The sequence below is a fragment of the Amblyomma mixtum genome, chromosome 10, assembly GCF_055824585.1.
Source record: "Amblyomma mixtum isolate Tamu chromosome 10, ASM5582458v1, whole genome shotgun sequence".
Lineage (NCBI taxonomy): Eukaryota > Metazoa > Arthropoda > Arachnida > Ixodida > Ixodidae > Amblyomma > Amblyomma mixtum.
The window spans coordinates 69945219-69961812 of record NC_143021.1 but is presented as its reverse complement, the minus strand read 5'-3'; the positions used below and the strand labels follow the sequence as shown (position 1 = coordinate 69961812).

Below are 16594 nucleotides of genomic sequence, written 5' to 3'. Positions count from 1 at the left end.
ACAGTTTCTAATGCGAGAGCATTATACTCCTGCCATACTGGAGCGTTTAGTGCCACTTTCAACAAGTGACATTTGCTTAAAGTGTCATTTGCGCACTGTCACACGATGAGCTTTAGTGACACTCGCTGCAGAACGCACTTTCCTCGCAGTGAGTTTGGTGGGCTCCCTCAACTTGGTCCGGCAAGGCGAGAGTGTAGCCTCAACAGCAGTTCTCCGGCATTCAAAAATTTGCTCTGAGAATTAAAAATCTCCATCTTATTTTCATGATTGCGCTTTTTAATGAAAACTTGTTTTAATTCATATGCAAATAAAGATAATGCGCACACTTGAACAGCTACTCTCGCTTTGCTGACGGCGACCCCCTTCCGCGGTAGGCCTGATCAGTCCGCTGGGTGTGTGTACGCAATTTCGGTGATTGGGGAGAGCGAATTCTCAAGTTTCAGCGAACCCAAATGTACAGCGAGTGTAGTTTTGCCAGAGGTGGCCTGAAATTGACTGTCGCTTACATTACAGGGCGCGCATGCACTGAACGGGAAGCGCCGTTGGGACTCGGACTTCCGCTCAATGTTTTAGGCAGCCAGCAGCAGTCGGTGCCGTCGCTTGTGGATGACAAATAAGGCCGTTTCATTGAATGCGAACGGTCACCGAATATGCATCTGCGTAAACTGATCCAAAATGAGGTATTCGTCTCATCGAAGAAAGCAGGGACGATTACCGAGAAGCGCCAGTCCTGGCCGGTCCTACGCCGGTCCTACGCGATATGTCAGCAACCAGGCTACGAAGTGTTTCCCAGGCGTGCAGTCGCATCGGCGCTTCCTACAGAGTTGTCGCACTTTGTAAATAAGCAAGGGTAGAGCCGTTACAAAAATGAGATTAATTAAGATAACTAATGCGCAGGCCGCGTATTATGCCATGCAAACGAGCACTAGCAGTTTGCATACGGCGATGTAAACAAGAGTACTGGAATGCAGTCGTACTCATCGGTGCATCCCTGGGCAAATTTCGCGCTTATGCGGTAAATATTCAGTCATGTACTATGGTCTTCAAGCACTCATTTAGCGTGTACACAAAACTTTTGCTAAAAAAGAAGAAAAAAAAAGCGAACAACGCACATGAAAATATTACATCTCCGAATGATTGTCTTTGGCTTCGTCATTGACAAGCCGCAATTAAACTATACTTGTTTTTTTCGGGCCTGTTACTGCTTTTTTTTTTGTTCTAACCTACTTCCTTTCCGTTAAGTCCTTTCTCCTTGTGACCACGCTTGCTTTAGCCGTTTTAATTGTATAAGCACTGAAGTCGTTTCCATAGGGCGAGTGAACTTTTATTGGTTCAGTGAATTTTTGTTTTTTTTCTGCCTTACAACAAGCTAATTCCATGTGCTCTATCTACTCTCGAAGAGTGGAATTTCATTGATCAGGGCATATTATGTACTGTATTTTTTTTAAAGCAATGCCACTGTACTGCTTTCTAGTGCTCGGGGGCGTGCGGCTCTGTCAAGCTCTCATTTATGACAACTTTTACTGCCGGCCTCCACTGTTCTGTACCCTGTGAGACGCGAATAAAAGCACTATTGTTATTAAAATCAATGTCCACACAACCAAAGCAGTCCGGCATTGCTGTAGGTGGAGGGGGGGGGGGGGGCGAAGCGATGGCGACGGCTCTTGTTCAGTGCGGGTAGTGCAGGCTGTGTTCGAGCTTCGGAGTCATCCCTAAATCTCGAATGAATTCGCGCAGCTTCGTAGACTGGAATGTATCTCAGCCGAATGCTATTATAAATTTTGTCTAGCAGCATTATGCTAGTTTTATTTGTGTGCATCTTTTTTATAAGATAAATATTCCTCGTTCCACCAAAGAGGAAGAGATGAAGGCCCAATGAACGAAATATCTTGTGGGAAGTTCCTGACGACGTGGACTGGGGGAACGAAAAGCTGAAAAATAAAATCAGCGCAAGAACTACTTCGGAACTTCTTGAGGGAGTGCACAGAGCTACCAGTCATCCAGATTGCACCGACCACGAAGGTACCCTCTGCAGACACCACTCGCTGTCAGTGTAATGTGCCGTAGCCGTCGTGTACGCCACTTTGCGAAAATCGTCTGTCCACCTATCCGTAGTGATCGCACAGCGACCATCGATCATAGCTGTGGCAACATTCGGCATTAAACTGCCTCGAATTTGCGTTGATAGGTCGGCTACTTTTCTGGAGACAGTGGTGCGATGCGGAAGGACATCACCGACATCGACGTTTCCATGGCGAGCACCAATGCTGATTAACTCTTGTGCTACTTTTGCAAAACCACTGCCACTGACTACGTCAAATGGACGCATATCTTTAGCACAGAAGTGTGCTAAAGCTGCAGTCAACTTTTCCTTCGCCGATGCTGGAAGCTGTGAGCTTGACGGTTTCAGAAACGAAGTTAATGTACTTGCGTTGGCTGAGCTGCTTTTACACCGGTGCCTCTGCAGATGCGATGTTCCAGTTTTAGAAGACTCGTAGGCGAAGAACGTCTTGCACATCTTGCACTGTACATGGCCCACGGGAGAATTCGTTGCACACTCACTGACAACGAGAAACTTGTCCCATACAGCGCTCTTAGCATCAGGTTTGGGATTAAGCTTAAAGCGTCCGCTGGAAATTCCGCTTCTAAGGTTTTCGGCACTGAACTTTTTCATGGTACAGGCGTGAATGCTTCAAGATCATAAAGTCAATAGATGGAATGCAGACCAAAAGGTTGTTGTTTAATATGAAGACGAAGACGTTTCGGCTTCCATACGGAAGCCTTGATCACTGGGTGGAAAGCCCAAAGCACATCGCTTAAGTGCGCCGCAGTAATCGCCCCAGGCATCTTGCGTACGTAGGCGGGAGATTGCCTGCGTTGTGGTTGAGGGTTTTTTCTGTTGATTGAATTTTTAGGGATTCCAGATATCGACGTGACAGCCAATTCTTCTCTCTTGCGATGACTGAAGCTTCTTCCCAGGCTATTTTGTGCGTCGCGGCTTCCACGTGTTCCGCAAGTGCATTAGAAGCAATGCACTTGCCTACTTGCCCGTGCGTACGGGCGCTCGCGTACGCGTCGGAAGCCGGGTCCGATTTGCAACAATCGGAGGACCGCGGGAGTCTCGGTGACTTTTCTTCATGACTTGAGCCTCCTTCAGGTTCCCCGAACTTTTCTTCGCGGTTTAAATGGTCCTTTCAGCGCCCCCAACCTCTTTTCTTCACGGCTTGAAATTCTTTCCCTCGACTCGAGAGGGGTAACGAGCCAGCACCAGAAACATATGGAGATGCATGGCCCTTTTTGACGCCAGTTCCGGCGTACGCCAAGAGTGCCGACGCTGAGCGCGTGCGCCCAGGATGTGTCGTTGGGGCTTTACACTGTTGCAATCCACTTCTCAGCTTACCCAAACACAAACACTGGCCGAAATTTCGAGACCTGCCTCATGCTTCGCGGAAACGAAATAGGGACCAAGTGAGTGCATGGTATGACTCACAACAACACAAGGCGCCGCCACGCTCCTTCAAGAGCCCCTTCTCCTCCCTCCTGCAACCGGTTGCCCCCGCACCACGTAACTATCGTGGCATAGAATGCCCAACACCCGTTCTTTCCTTTCTCACGCGCATCTAGAGCCGCCTCTGTGTGCTGCGCATTTCCATAATGAAAAAAGGTTTTAGGCGCAAAAAACAGACAGACACATAGGTAGGTAACAGGACGAAGCGCCAGGACGATGGCACTTCGTCCTGTTACCTACCTATGTGTCTGTCTGTTTTTTGCGCCTAAAACCTTTGCAAATATGAACCAAAACCAACTAGCCCAGCACCAAGTGCTCTTAGACTGCATTTCCATAACTGCTGAGGTAGGAACCAAAAAAGAAAACGTCGATCCACTTCGAATAGACCTCTCCCGGCAGACGTCATCGGCGCATGTGTCTCTGGTGTGGCGGGCAAATCATGGGGCTTCTGACCGGGAAGGGCAGCAGGTGCTACTCATACCCTCTTCATACCAAGGCGTCTCTAATCGGGAGAAGAAAGGCGGGGGGAAAATGATCGACACATACGAAACCAGTTTAGAAGCAAAAGTGGGCGATTTTTCCCACAGGGACTTGTCCCTTTGACGTCATGCTCTTTGTCCAGGAGAGTTTCCTTTTTTTATTGCCCATCCTAACATATATTTCCAGTTTTCATTCTTTTAAGATTCTTAACCCTTTCAGGCGCTTTGTACACAATTGTGTAAGTGGCAAACTTGCAGCTTTTTCTGAGAAACTGGAGCACTTAAAGGGGTAGAGACACCAAATTTTTGTGTTGTACCTCTGGGTTGTAAATAATGCGTAGCGATTCTGTGAGCATGAAACACCATGTTAGAGGCATGAACTCGCATTATATAATTAATATTCGTATTATTTGTACCCAGCAGTTTCGGTTCGTAGTTGCCAGGTTATGCCAAGCTCTTGCATGACGTCAAAAACCAGACAATGCGTTGTCACGTGGGTCCGGAAAGCCGTGACCATGGAGGAAAAAAAACTAAGGAGGGAGCATGACGTCACGCGGCCAGCGTTCGCAAGCCGAGTGTTTTGAAGTCGTTTTCCCCCTCAGTTTTTCGCTCTCCGAGCCGGTCCTTTATGTTTTGATTCCGGTATGTTTTAGTGCGCGCGTATGCGCGACCCGCGGCGCGGGCGTCTACAGCAAGGAAGTTGATCTACAGTTAGTCTGCCGCGCTAATCGGCGCATGCGCGCGCGCAGCGGTGCTAGACTTTACCTCACGCTATCACGTGATGCGATCACGGGGGGGAGGGGGGGACACACTCTCTTTTTTTTGCTATATCTTTACTTGATAAGACTAGGCTTCAAGGTTGTCGCCGGACGCTCCCTCCTCAGTTTTTTTTCCTCCATGGCCGTGACGCCGTGTAGGCATGTCGTCTGCTTGACGCGCACGTGGAGCGCGTAAACACGGAGAGCCGGGCGGAGGGCAAGTCGCAATGCCGAATAGCTCCGAGTCGGAAAGAAGAGTTTTATTTCGGCGAAGACACCGATTATGAGGAATCGCGGGATGACGCAGACGAGGAAGGAGACGCAGCGGTTCGAACCCTGACAACCACTTCATTTTTGATCCGCTGGCCAGCGATTCCGAAGAGGAGGCAGGCGTCAGGCCCGACGTAGCTCAGATTGTGCCAGCGAACGCCGAGCGTGTAGGCAACGTCAAATGATAAAGGCGCGTTCACACTAGGCCGACGATCGGCCGATTTCAATCTGGCGATGGTCGGCGGCAGCGATTTTCGTGCCGTCGACGCGTCTGTCACACTGCGCAGACGCCTACCGAGCGCCGGTCGTCGCCCGACGAGCGCATCGCCGTCGGCCGACCCGTGTGTCACACTCTGCCGACAACAGCGCCGACCTCACGCCGACGTTGTCCTATCCCGACCCGACAGCTCGACGCTGCTGCTTCGTGCGCGCGCTGCTCGTCTGCTAGCTCCGTTGATGAAGGCGTCGTGGAAATCGAACTTATCTTCTGTTATGGGACGAGTTCGCACTAAAGCGATGTGAAGAGTAGGCCTTTTATTATAGCACAGTCGACTTCCAAAGCGCTGTCAACTGCGGCTTCGAAGCGAAATCACCTAGGCCTAGCGACGACTAGGGCAGCCTGGGACCAGCGCGCAGTTCAGGCGCGTTCACACTAGGCCGACGGGACCCCGATGCCGACGGTCGCGTCGGCCAACCTGGTCGTTCCCCGACTAGCCAGTCACACTGCACCGACGACGACGACGCCTCCAACGACCAAGCGTCGTCCTAGTGTGACAACGTCGCCGACCAAGATGCCGACGAGACCCGTCGGCCGACGTGTCTTGGGCAGATCGGTGGCCGAGCTACAGTGCACTGTAGCCGAGCGAAACATTCGCCGACCAAAAGCGAGTACCGAGTTCAGAGCGCAAAATGCAATCATTATGTAGACCGATCGCACCGATCGTCGCTTGCGAACTGCCGTCCCTGCCCGTCCCACTGCAAGCAGGCACACACGGAGCGGTGAGCATGCTGCGCCGCTGTACCCAAGCTCCGCCCACAATCGGTGTCGCACTTCGCCGCCGTGCAGCAGTGCCTGAGCGCTGCTTGGGATGGTGTACAAATGTCACAAGAAAAGACAAGACCGCCTTGTTATCAGAAAGACTGCTCGAGCAGCGATAAAGCATGCCTGCTTTGTTTCGAGCTTTCGGCAACGGCACCGCTCGCGGGCGCTCCGGGCGGCGAGCTCTGCTGCTGCTTGGCTTTACTTCTAGCCTCTGTAGCATGGAGGTAAAAAAAACTAGGAGAGAGTGCGCTCAGCCTCTGCAAGCCATCCTCCTCTGACGCCGCTGCCGAGGGCCCTTTTGCGCACTGACTCATGGGAAATAGGCCCTCCTCCACAGTTACCAGACTACCAACCAGCGGTGCTTTTTAGTGAACGTCCGTGCTCCGAAGTAGCGCAGAAGCGCAGCGCCTGTGTTGCTTTGGCGGAATGCGTACCGAGCTCGAGTCCGCGTCTCAACACTTCTGTTGATTACACTCTTGAGTTCTTGAGTGCTCTGTAGAAAACTGCAGGTAAACTTTTCATCAAAGGGTGCGGCCGCGACCTCGTCACTGTTCAACTGTGGTTCATAAAGAGAATGGAGAGGAATTCCTTTCGTCGTTATACGCACATACGGAGCGTTTATTTCAGCGCATGCTATAAGCGGAGAACTCGACAGTAGGCGAAGAAACGAGCCTCTAAAAAAGGGCGCAGCGGCTTCCAGAGCGCTCACGGCGGACGGACGTGTTGAACGAGCGCTCCGGCGCGCTGCGCAAGATTCTATTTCTCGGGCAGGCGGACTGCGGCCCGCTCATGGGCCCGCCGTTCTCCGCTATTCTCGAGGCACAAGTCGTGCCGAATACGCTCGCGCACATAGGCGGTTCCGACGTGAAATGCAGCAGTGAAGTATTTATCTCTCTCTCGCTGTCGAGAGAGAGTGCTGGCGGCTTTACGTCTGCCCCTGCGCGGGGTCTCCCGGCCACTGCGCACAATCACTTACAAAAAGAAGTAAACTGTATGTAGCCGCGCGCTCGTAGCGTCCTGTCTCGGACTAATCGCGCGCGCGGCACACTGCACTAGCGGCCGGGGTGGGGCGCCCGGCCGCGTATACCGTCCGAGGTAGCACCCACGGAGCGTTCGTGTCACGCGTGCACTACCTGGCGAAGAGCGAGCGGAAAGTCAAGCCCGCGCCTGCTCGATGAACGCACAGAGGCTCACCACTGTTCTGTCACGGGTATAGAGGCTAGAATATCACGGGTGCGCGCAGTGCCGCGCGGCCACAGGAGCGCTTCGAGACTGTCCGGGATGATTCCCACGCCCTGCAGGCCGCGAGAATCTCGCGACGCGGCACTGCAGAAGCGGCACAGCGAAGGAGCATGTGCTCCGATGTCTCCACTGCGCCGCAGTCAGCGCACGCGTCGCTCGGGGATGGTGGCCGCTGCGGCGAGCGAGTTGCGTTCACCACGGAGCCGTCAGTGAACGCCAGCAGATGGTCGCGCAGTTGCTCGTACAGCGAGAGAGCGAAACCGAAACCGAAATCCGGCTAAGAGCTACCACAGCCTTGTCACGTGAGGGCCTATTTCCCATGATGCTTTCCATTATATTTTTTATGACTAGGCTTCAAGATTGTGACGTCATGCTCCCTCCTAGTTTTTTCTTCCTCCATGCTCTGTAGCTTTACAGCGGCGTATCATGGGGGCTGCCATCTTTGATCACGTGATCACGCCGCCGTTACTCGCCTCCTGACCACTCGGCGCGCGCTTCGTCGCGACGGCTGCTGCGTCTGATTTTTCGGTTCCGACAGGCAGTGTTTCGGCTGATACGGTTGTAAAGGAGTGGGAAGACGACACTGTGGTTTGTCCGAAGCTTCGAAGGACGTATGAAAACCCAATTTGATCGCTTTAGGCGTGAAAACGTGATCGGGCTTCATATGTCGCAGAGAGCCGCTGAGCTCTCCGCCTGTTCGAGGCAACGGGTGGATCGCCTGAATGCCACTGAAGACTTTGCTTAATATTTTTTTATCGTTATTATCTAAGACAGCAAGGTTTAATGACCCTGCGGCTGCGCAGGTCGTTGTCGTATTGTGTACATGCATGCAGACTGCTGTAAAACGCTCACATGCACATCATACTCATTTCATTACAATCTGTTAAAGGTTCTTAGGAAGCCTAAAATATTTTATGTTGGTTTGCTAAACAAAGGAAGGCGACAAAAATAAATAAACAAACTAATGTTACCCAATCATGTAAGCAATACCATGCATCAAGCAGCCTTCACAAGCTTGCATGCAATCTTTTACAAGGATTCCGCGACATAATTGTTATAACGCGCGCATGGCAGAGCATTCACTACAATAGAAGTTCACAATTATGTCAGCCTCACATAGTATAAAATTGTGGTACGCTCCATGCTCGATATGCGGACATGAAAATGCTCGAGGTCTCGTTGGTTGTAAGCAATCAGCCGGAGTCACTTCTAGTGACTGTCTCGCATGGATCGCGAGGAAGTGACAACCGCAGAGCACAGCAGCCGTAACACAAATGCTTTATTCCGATTGTGGTCCACGAAAACCGCGCTACTCGGAGCGAAGTTCAACAGTTGCACCAAGACGGTGTGTAATACACGAACTGACGGTAAGCGTTGTCCGTTCGTACGGCTAGGCATTGCACAATATGCAGTAGCCAGAATTTTGAGCCTCTCCCGGGCGCGGCCATTTTGCACCGACTGGCGCGCCGCGGTGCGGGCGTTTCTTTGGGGACTGCGGGTCTGCGGCAGTTCCGCGGCCGCGCCTGCATATAGCCGCGCTTCGGGCGCTAAAAAAACATTGTCGAGCATACTTCCGCTGCGTGGCTGTGTTGCAGGAAGTATCTACGTTATCAAAGCGATAATATTGACGTGTTTTAATGACAGTTTGACATTCAGGTTAATTGTGCCGGCGCTTAGAACGCGCCCGTGCTTATATCGCTTCCGTCTTGGTGCTCCACCGCAAAGAAAACTTTTTTGTTCAATATCAAGCATTAGGTGTGCGGCTAGCATGCAGTTCCAATTCCCATGCACTCTTATTCCTTCCTGCCGGCCGGCCATAACCCCCCCCCCCCCCTTCCACAAACAGGGCTTTCTTGTCGCCGCGCCAGTTTATCAACAAAATACCGCTGTGAGCTCAACTGAGTCGCAGCGCCAACAGAAAACAAATTTTGTCATGGTTTATGCAACCTGGTGCATAAAAACGTACTTTCGCTTAATTTGTCTAAGCTTGAATAGATGTGAGCAGCTGATCTAGCTTTCACTAATTCTGAGGTCCGAAGTCAGGTTATTTTATTCAGGAGCTCTCGACGCGTGTGAGAGCGTTGCGTAGCCGTTTGGCTAAGTGTGGAAAATGTAATGAAATCGCGCATATTTTCCTATGAATAAGGTAGATACCGCACCGCCGCGGTGGCTCAGTGGTTACGGCTCTCGGCTCTGGCCCAAAAGACGCGGGTTCGATCCCGGCTGCGGCGACCGAATTTCGATGGAGGCGAAATTCTAGAGGCCCGTGTACTGTGCGATGTCAGTGCACGTAAAGAACCCCAGGTGGTCGAAATTTCCGGAGCCCTTCACTACGGCGTCCCTCATAGCCTGAGTCGCTTTGGGACGTAAAACCTTAATAAACCAAACCAAACTAAGGGAGATACCAACAGCAGAAAGATACTATAGATAAACCTTTACCCCCCAGATACCTTTGACATGCGTGCGGAAAAAGCAGCTGAAATCGGCAGCGGTCGTGCTTACAATCCTGTGCATGAAATGTGTTTAATGGGAACAAGAGCAAGCTCAGCGCAAGGATGCCGAACACATGCTGGTGATCGAAAACACGCGCTCCGTCGGGACAACCTTCAGTCTGCAGCTCGCCTATCCAGTTACTACTCCACTGAGTCAAATCAATAGATCTACATTCTGATGCGTAAAATTATCATAGATGATATCGCACGTAAATGGTGACAACAACAGACACGACAGCGCAGAAATCTGCTTAGAAGTGCCGGTTTCCAGTCCGTACACTACCTGGTCGACTACCCTCGGATGTCACGTTAACGAGTAACTGCGCGCAAGATAACCGCAGTACTGTCTGGAAGAGGGAAAATGTGAGTAGTGACGCACACCACACACCCTCATACGTTAGCTGATGGAGCACAACAACGGCAGAAGCGAACACGTAAGCATGCGTTCTACGCGCGGCGCCGGCGCGACCCGCAGTCCCTCGGGCCGCGCGCGCCGACAGATGACGACTGGTGTCGAGAGTAGGAGCGCGCCCGCAGCCTGCGTGCGAGGGTAAAAAAAAGCGTCAGGCCGTGACGTCAAAGCGAAGCGGTGGCGCTGGCGTCGGCACCGACTTTCGCTGTGTAGGCAGAAGGCCCGTTGCGAGCGCATTTGTTGTGCTGTGTCGGCTGTTCCTTCTTTGTTTTTTTAGCGTCATTTGCGACATGCCAACTAGTTGTGTGGCGGTTGGGTGTGCCGAAAGGCACAAGAAAGGAAGCGGGATAAGTTTCCACAAGTTTCCTGCGGATGAACAGCGCAGAAAGCAGTGGATAGCGGCTGTGAAGCGGGACAAGTGGACACCTTCGGCGACGGATCGGCTCTGCGGCCAGCATTTCATCTCAGGTAAAAATTGTCGCTTCTTGTTCGGTTCTTGATCTGCATGATTGCTGTCTAGTTGCGCGCAAAGCCGCAGGCGTCAATGCCTGCGACATTTTCGTGCTCCTTGGCGCACTGAACGCCCTACACAGCACAAGCAGTGCGTATCTGTGTATACCTCGTGTGCTGCGAAGTACTATCCGCCGTTGATGAACGCAGGGAGGCCGTCGTCAGATTCACACCACCCGGACTTCGTGCCAAGCATCTTTGCACACAGGAAGAAGGACAGAAAAGCTGTAGCGGGTCGTCTGCAGCGTGCAGCACAGCGAGCCGCCGAGCGGGATGTTGCTGAAGCAGCGCGGGGACTCTGCAAGCAGTACGATACGTTTCTCGTGTGTTGCGACCTTTGGAAGCTGCAGCAAATTGCGTTTTTCAGATGTGGTGTATGGAAATGCCTAGAAAGCGATAAAACATCGCTATCCAAATCGTGTAGCACCATTTTCCAAACTACATAATTTCTTCATTCCAGATTCGTCTCCAGATTCGTCTGCCGAAGTTTCTTTGGAGTCCGGTGACATCGACACGAGTGTGGTCTGCTCCACGCACGATGATAGTCCAGGTAGGGTGTGAAGTTGAACTTAGACAAGTAAAACTAGGTCCACACTGTACACGAACCTGCAGCCACAGTTACTATAGAAATTGCTGCTCGAGTTGCAACTGTCAGTTTTTTGTGCGATGCTGCACACAGCTGTTGCTTGAAGGCGAGTTTCACACAAGCAAGAGCTGATGAATGGTGCATGTGAAGGAAGCAGCTACAGCTCTTTCAGCAGACTTTTTTCATATGTTGACGCCAGTATGACTGCAGTGAATAGCAGTTGTGAGGAGTAGGCTTGGTTTCCTTGTAGCCATCATATATTAGTTTTTTGTGCTCAGGGAAGTGTTAGCAACATGCTGTGACATGCATAAAAAATCCAGTTTTCACAAGGCTTTCTTATTGCTTGTTACTATTTGTTGTAGGTGACCTCCCATCACGTGCCGTGCCAGTTGTTGCTGTGCCATGTTATATCTGCAGTGAGTAAATGACCGTTCGAGTTCTTTCATTGAAGTCTCTTGAGTAAACTAACAAATCTTTCTTTTATCAGAGGAACAGTATGCCATGTTGGAGGTGAAAATCAAGATGCTGGAAAAAGAAAATGACAGGCTGCAGAGAGACAACAAAGTCCTAAAAGCTGTGGTAAAGGGTGGACAAGACAATGGAACTTGTGACCAAGCAGCTCCGTTTTCGGCCCAGGCATTAACAGAGCAGTGTGTTCGGCTGTACACAGGCTTGCCGAATATTGCAACATTTCTGTTTATTGTTTCACTTGTGCAAACAGTTGGAATGTATGTACCAAGCAGGTGTAAGCTTGCCGATGTGGTGCTCATCATCCTGATGAAGCTGCGGCTGGCACTGCTCAATGCTGACCTTGGCTTTAGGTTTTGCCTGTCAGAAACAACAGTGGGCAGAGTGATGGCCAAGAACATCCCATTATTGTCAGCCGAGCTAAAGCGCTTTATTGTGTGGCCATCAAAGGAAGATGCGAAAAGAAATATGCCCATGGTGATGCAGAGAAAGTATCCAGACTGCATTGCAATAATTGATTGTACAGAGTGTAGAATCCAGAGACCTCTGGGCTTCTCGTCACGATCCCAAACATATTCCCACTACAAAGGAGCAAACACCATCAAATTTCTAGTGGCAATTACACCATGTGGCTCAATCAGCTTTCTTTCGAAGTGCTGGGCTGGACGATCCTCGGACAAAATCATTGTCACCAAATGCGGCTTCATCGAGCGCTTGGAGGCAGGTGACGTAGTCTTGGCTGACCGAGGCTTTTTAGCCAGGGAGGATGTAGCAAGGCAGGGGGCTCAGTTGGTTGTACCGCCATTCACAAGAGGGAAAAGGCAGCTGTCAGCTAAAGAAACTGAAGAGGCACGGCAGATTTCAAAAGTGCGGATACATGTGGAACGTGCAATTGGCCGCATGAAGGTGTTCCATATACTGAGAGACAGAATGCCAATCACACTTGTGAAGTATGCAACTGACGTAACAATAATTTGCGCAGCCATCACAAACATGAAGCCACGATTGGCATAAGTGAATATTTTCTTTGGACTCCCGACGTCAGGTTAGCTTCCCTAAATTGGCAAAAAAAATTCAGGGGGGCACTTTGTTGACCTAAAGTGTGGTGAGGCGAAAGCCTTTAGCGCAGTGTTGCTGCTTGTGTCACTGAAGTGTGGTTAAGATGTTAATTAAGTGCACAATTGTTTGTGAATCTTAAATGCTGGAGACACTGGAGGGCGTTTGGGAGGCATCCATCTGATTCAACGCCTTTCTGCAAACACTCTCCAGCGTCCTAGACAAGGAGAACTACATATGCGTTGGCAGGAAGTACTGTAGGCATTAGCATGCTTGGCTGCGGAACGGAAGGATGGTGGTTCGAATCCCATCGTGCACAAAGGTTTTTTTTTTCTGGTCTGACTAGAAGAAGAGTGACGCCTCTGCTGACAACCTTCTGTCGACAACGATGAGGCATTAAAGGCTTTCGCCTTAATATGCTGATCAAATTACTGTAGTGGTATGCTACGGTGAAGTGAAAAATTCCTGCAGAACAATAGTAGTGATGGTGGCGCGTCGTTTGTAGCATTATGAAGTGACAACTTTGCTGTGAGGGACATTTTGGAGGACATAAATGCGGCATATTAAAAATTCACAAGAAAGCGCACAATACACTGGGATAGATGCTGCCATTACATTCGTTTAACATGGCCTCTCTTGTGAATGCAATTTTTCGTGCCGAGAACTGTGAATTGTGGGGTTTAGCCTCCTGAAGTGCCAAAGAGCCATTAGGGACTCCATAGTGCATGGGTCCAGATTAAGTTAGACCATCTGGGGTTCTTTAATGCGAGTTTTAATGTGGTCAGCAAACGGATGTTTTTGTATAGTGCGGCCACAGCGATGATTGACTCACCAACCTTGGAATCTGTGGCCAGAGCCACTGTGCCAGGTCTTTTTATGCTGGAATTATGTCAGAGAATTCAAACTGACTAGCCCAAATACTTGTCTTGCAATGCGAAGAACTGTGATTGGTCTTGCCCTCTTGGCATCCTTTGGTGTCAATTAGATATATGGATACATGGGCCTTTGTACTAATTCCCCTCCGTAGAGATTTTGCCGCCTAAGCAGCTAATACTGAACTCGCATCCTTCAGGTCAGCAGCACATCTGACCCTCTGCACAGCCATGCTAGGTCCTGCAGAAGACTAAGTGCATGTGCACAGGTGCTGTAATGTGTGTTTTTTTGTCTACTTTTCTTTGTCTGCTGTTATTTTCATCTTGTGTATGTATGGCCGCTAGGGGTCCTGTGCTCCTAATTGCTTTTATAGAAATGTGAATTTGAGCTCCGTGTTTAACCTGTTGTAGTTTCTGGTGGAATCTTTTGTAGGCATGTTTTCCATTGTAGAAATATTGTTATTTATTTATTTATTCAATACTTTCAGCCTCCTTTTGGAGGCCCGGGCAGGAGTGGTACTTGTATATGTCATTGTACATTGCAATGCAACAAAGAAAGAAGCGAGCATGGAATGAGCAGACACAAACGCACTGCATTTCCTAAAAAAATAGCCGTAAAATAATGAACATACCCTATGCTTGTAAAAGAATGCATGACAGCAGACACAAACGCACTGCATTTCCTAAAAAAATAGCCGTAAAATAATGAACATACCCTATGCTTGTAAAAGAATGCATGACAGCAAACATGAACGAGAGAGAGAGATAACTTTTATTTTTCAGCTCAAGTCCGAGCCTTCTTAGTTGCCCGTTTGGTGGGCGCTATTTATCGGCGGTGGCAGAGTAGGGCCACGTGTCCCTTGGATGCGTCGGATGTGGGCGGCGAGGAGCGGCCAGAGGGTGGGCTGCAGAGAGGTTGGTGGAGCGGTCCATCGGGCCCACGTGAGGTGAAAGGGGGGAGGCAAGGTATGCGAGGAAGGTATGGTGGGAGAGTTAGTTGCGCGGGGGCATAACCAATATGTATGAATGTTGGAGGGATGCTCTCCGCACACGAGACAGGCGGGTTTGCCCGGTTTATGAAGGATATAGTGGGAATACAGTTCGCAGGGAAGGGAGTTAGTCTGTGCCTGTCGAATTAGAGAGGCGTCAGCACGGCAAAGGAAATGGGAGGGTGACGGAAGGGTTCGTCGCATGTGCCGCAAATTGCGAAGGTGTTCGCGGCGGTCCTGTCGGTGTGTAGCGCGGTCTGCCTTGGGATTATAATGGGCTGGCCAGGCAGTCGGAGGGCCCGGTGGTATTTTTTCACGGGCCAGAGCACGAGCAAGCTCATTCTCCGGTATACCTTGATGACCAGGAATCCATTCAAGGCGGACATGGAGCGTAGGGTGGGCTGTTAGGTATTGCAGCAAAGTGTCTAGGATATGGGGAGGGAGTTTTTGAGATTCGAATGAGCGTATGGCAGCCTGAGAGTCTGCACGTATGGTGATGGTGGAGGACAGGTGGTCGTGAAGCGTAATCGCCTCTGCTATGGCCAGAGTTTCTGCGTCGGTTGAGGAGGGCACTCCTGTGTGGAGATGTGTGGAGGTGCTTCGAGGGCCGACTACTGCAGTAACTACTTGGTGCTCGAGGATATGGGCATCGGTATAGTAAGTGTCGTGGCCCAGTACGGGTAAATGGTTCGCCAGTGCTTCACGCCTCCCGGGATTTATCGTTGGAGACATGTGGCGTGGAATGGGTTTTACAGTAAGACGCGGGAGGCTTTTCCACGGGGGAGCAGATGGTTGAAGCGGGGGTAGTTGGGAAATGGTGTGTCCGAAAAGGCTGAGGAGGTCTCTGCCTTGCTCGGAGGTAGAGAGACGGTGTATCTGGGCTCGGTGGTGTGCTGCTGCGCGTTCTTCGAGGGAGTTGAAAATGGCGGCGTCTGCGATCAGAGCATTTGCGGCGTAGATGGGAACTCCCATGGCTAATCGAGTGAAGCGACGCAGAGAGGCTTCCAGTTTGCTTACTTGAGAGGATGTGAGGCGTTGATAGGGGTAGGCGTACATGACCCTCGAATAAACGAGTGCTTCTATAACTCGACGGAGTTCGTGTTCTCTGAGTCCATGCTTTTGACGAGATATGCGGGACAGCATGTGGCGAATTTGGTTCAGTTGTTGCAGGAGTTGGCTAAGCCACACGTTGCACTTGCCATCTTGTTGAAAAGTGAAGCCAAGGATCTTGATGTGGCTCCGTCGGGGAATAGGGGTTTGCGCGAGAGAGAGTTGAATGAGTTCGCGGTAGGAAGAAGCGGTTTTTTGAGGAGCGTTAGAAACCACGATGTATTCCGACTTTTCGGCGGAACAACTCATACCTATGCGGCGTGCATGCTCCTGAACGACGTCGAGGCCTTGCTGCAAAGTGGATTCTAGTTCCCCGGCGTTTCCTGTGGTAGACCAGAGAGAGATATCATCCGCATATATAGCGTGGCGTAGGCCAGGAATTTCAGCGAGTTTTCGGGGCAGTTCTTTCATTGCCAAGTTGAAAAGCATAGGTGAAAGAATGGATCCCTGTGGTGTACCTGCGGTGAGGGGAAAGGGGGCGGAAGGTGTGCCGTCGGGGCCAATGATTCGGAGGGTCCTGTCTGTAAGAAAGTCTTTGATGTAGTTGAACATGCGGACCCCAGGGCGAGTGTCTGCCAGGTTGGTGAGAATTGCGGAGTGGGCGACATTATCAAAAGCCTTTTTGATATCCACGCCGGTCAAGACTCGAAGCTGTGCTCTGCTTGGGAAGGCGTACAAATCCTCATAGATTTGCCGCCCAATGTCTTGTGTGCATACGTGGGCGCGGAATCCGACCATAGTGGGAGCAAGACAGCGATTGGTATGCAGGTACCATTCGAGGCGGGTAAGGGCCATCTTCT

The 16594-nt window shown here is 50.7% G+C and overlaps 1 protein-coding gene across 1 annotated transcript; it reads left to right on the top strand.

Moving 5' to 3' along the window:
* The first annotated feature begins 10932 nt into the window (after positions 1–10932).
* LOC149326065 (uncharacterized) lies at positions 10933–15605 on the top strand. The gene is made up of 4 exons (XM_089563575.1): positions 10933–11020; positions 11174–11263; positions 11662–11715; positions 11787–15605. Exons 1-4 carry the CDS (start codon positions 10987–10989, stop codon positions 12779–12781), a joined length of 1173 nt encoding a protein of 390 aa, XP_089419701.1. The 5' UTR covers positions 10933–10986; the 3' UTR covers positions 12782–15605.
* The last annotated feature ends 989 nt before the right edge of the window (positions 15606–16594 follow it).

Bases quoted from the DNA above. Each gene is read 5' to 3' on its own strand.
- LOC149326065 (XM_089563575.1), top strand. From the start codon at position 10,987: ATGTTGCTGAAGCAGCGCGGGGACTCTGCAAGCA. The intron at 11,021-11,173 runs GTACGATACGTT...TCTTCATTCCAG, and splicing joins GCGCGGGGACTCTGCAAGCA to ATTCGTCTCCAGATTCGTCT. The intron at 11,716-11,786 runs GTGAGTAAATGA...TTCTTTTATCAG, and splicing joins TGTGCCATGTTATATCTGCA to AGGAACAGTATGCCATGTTG.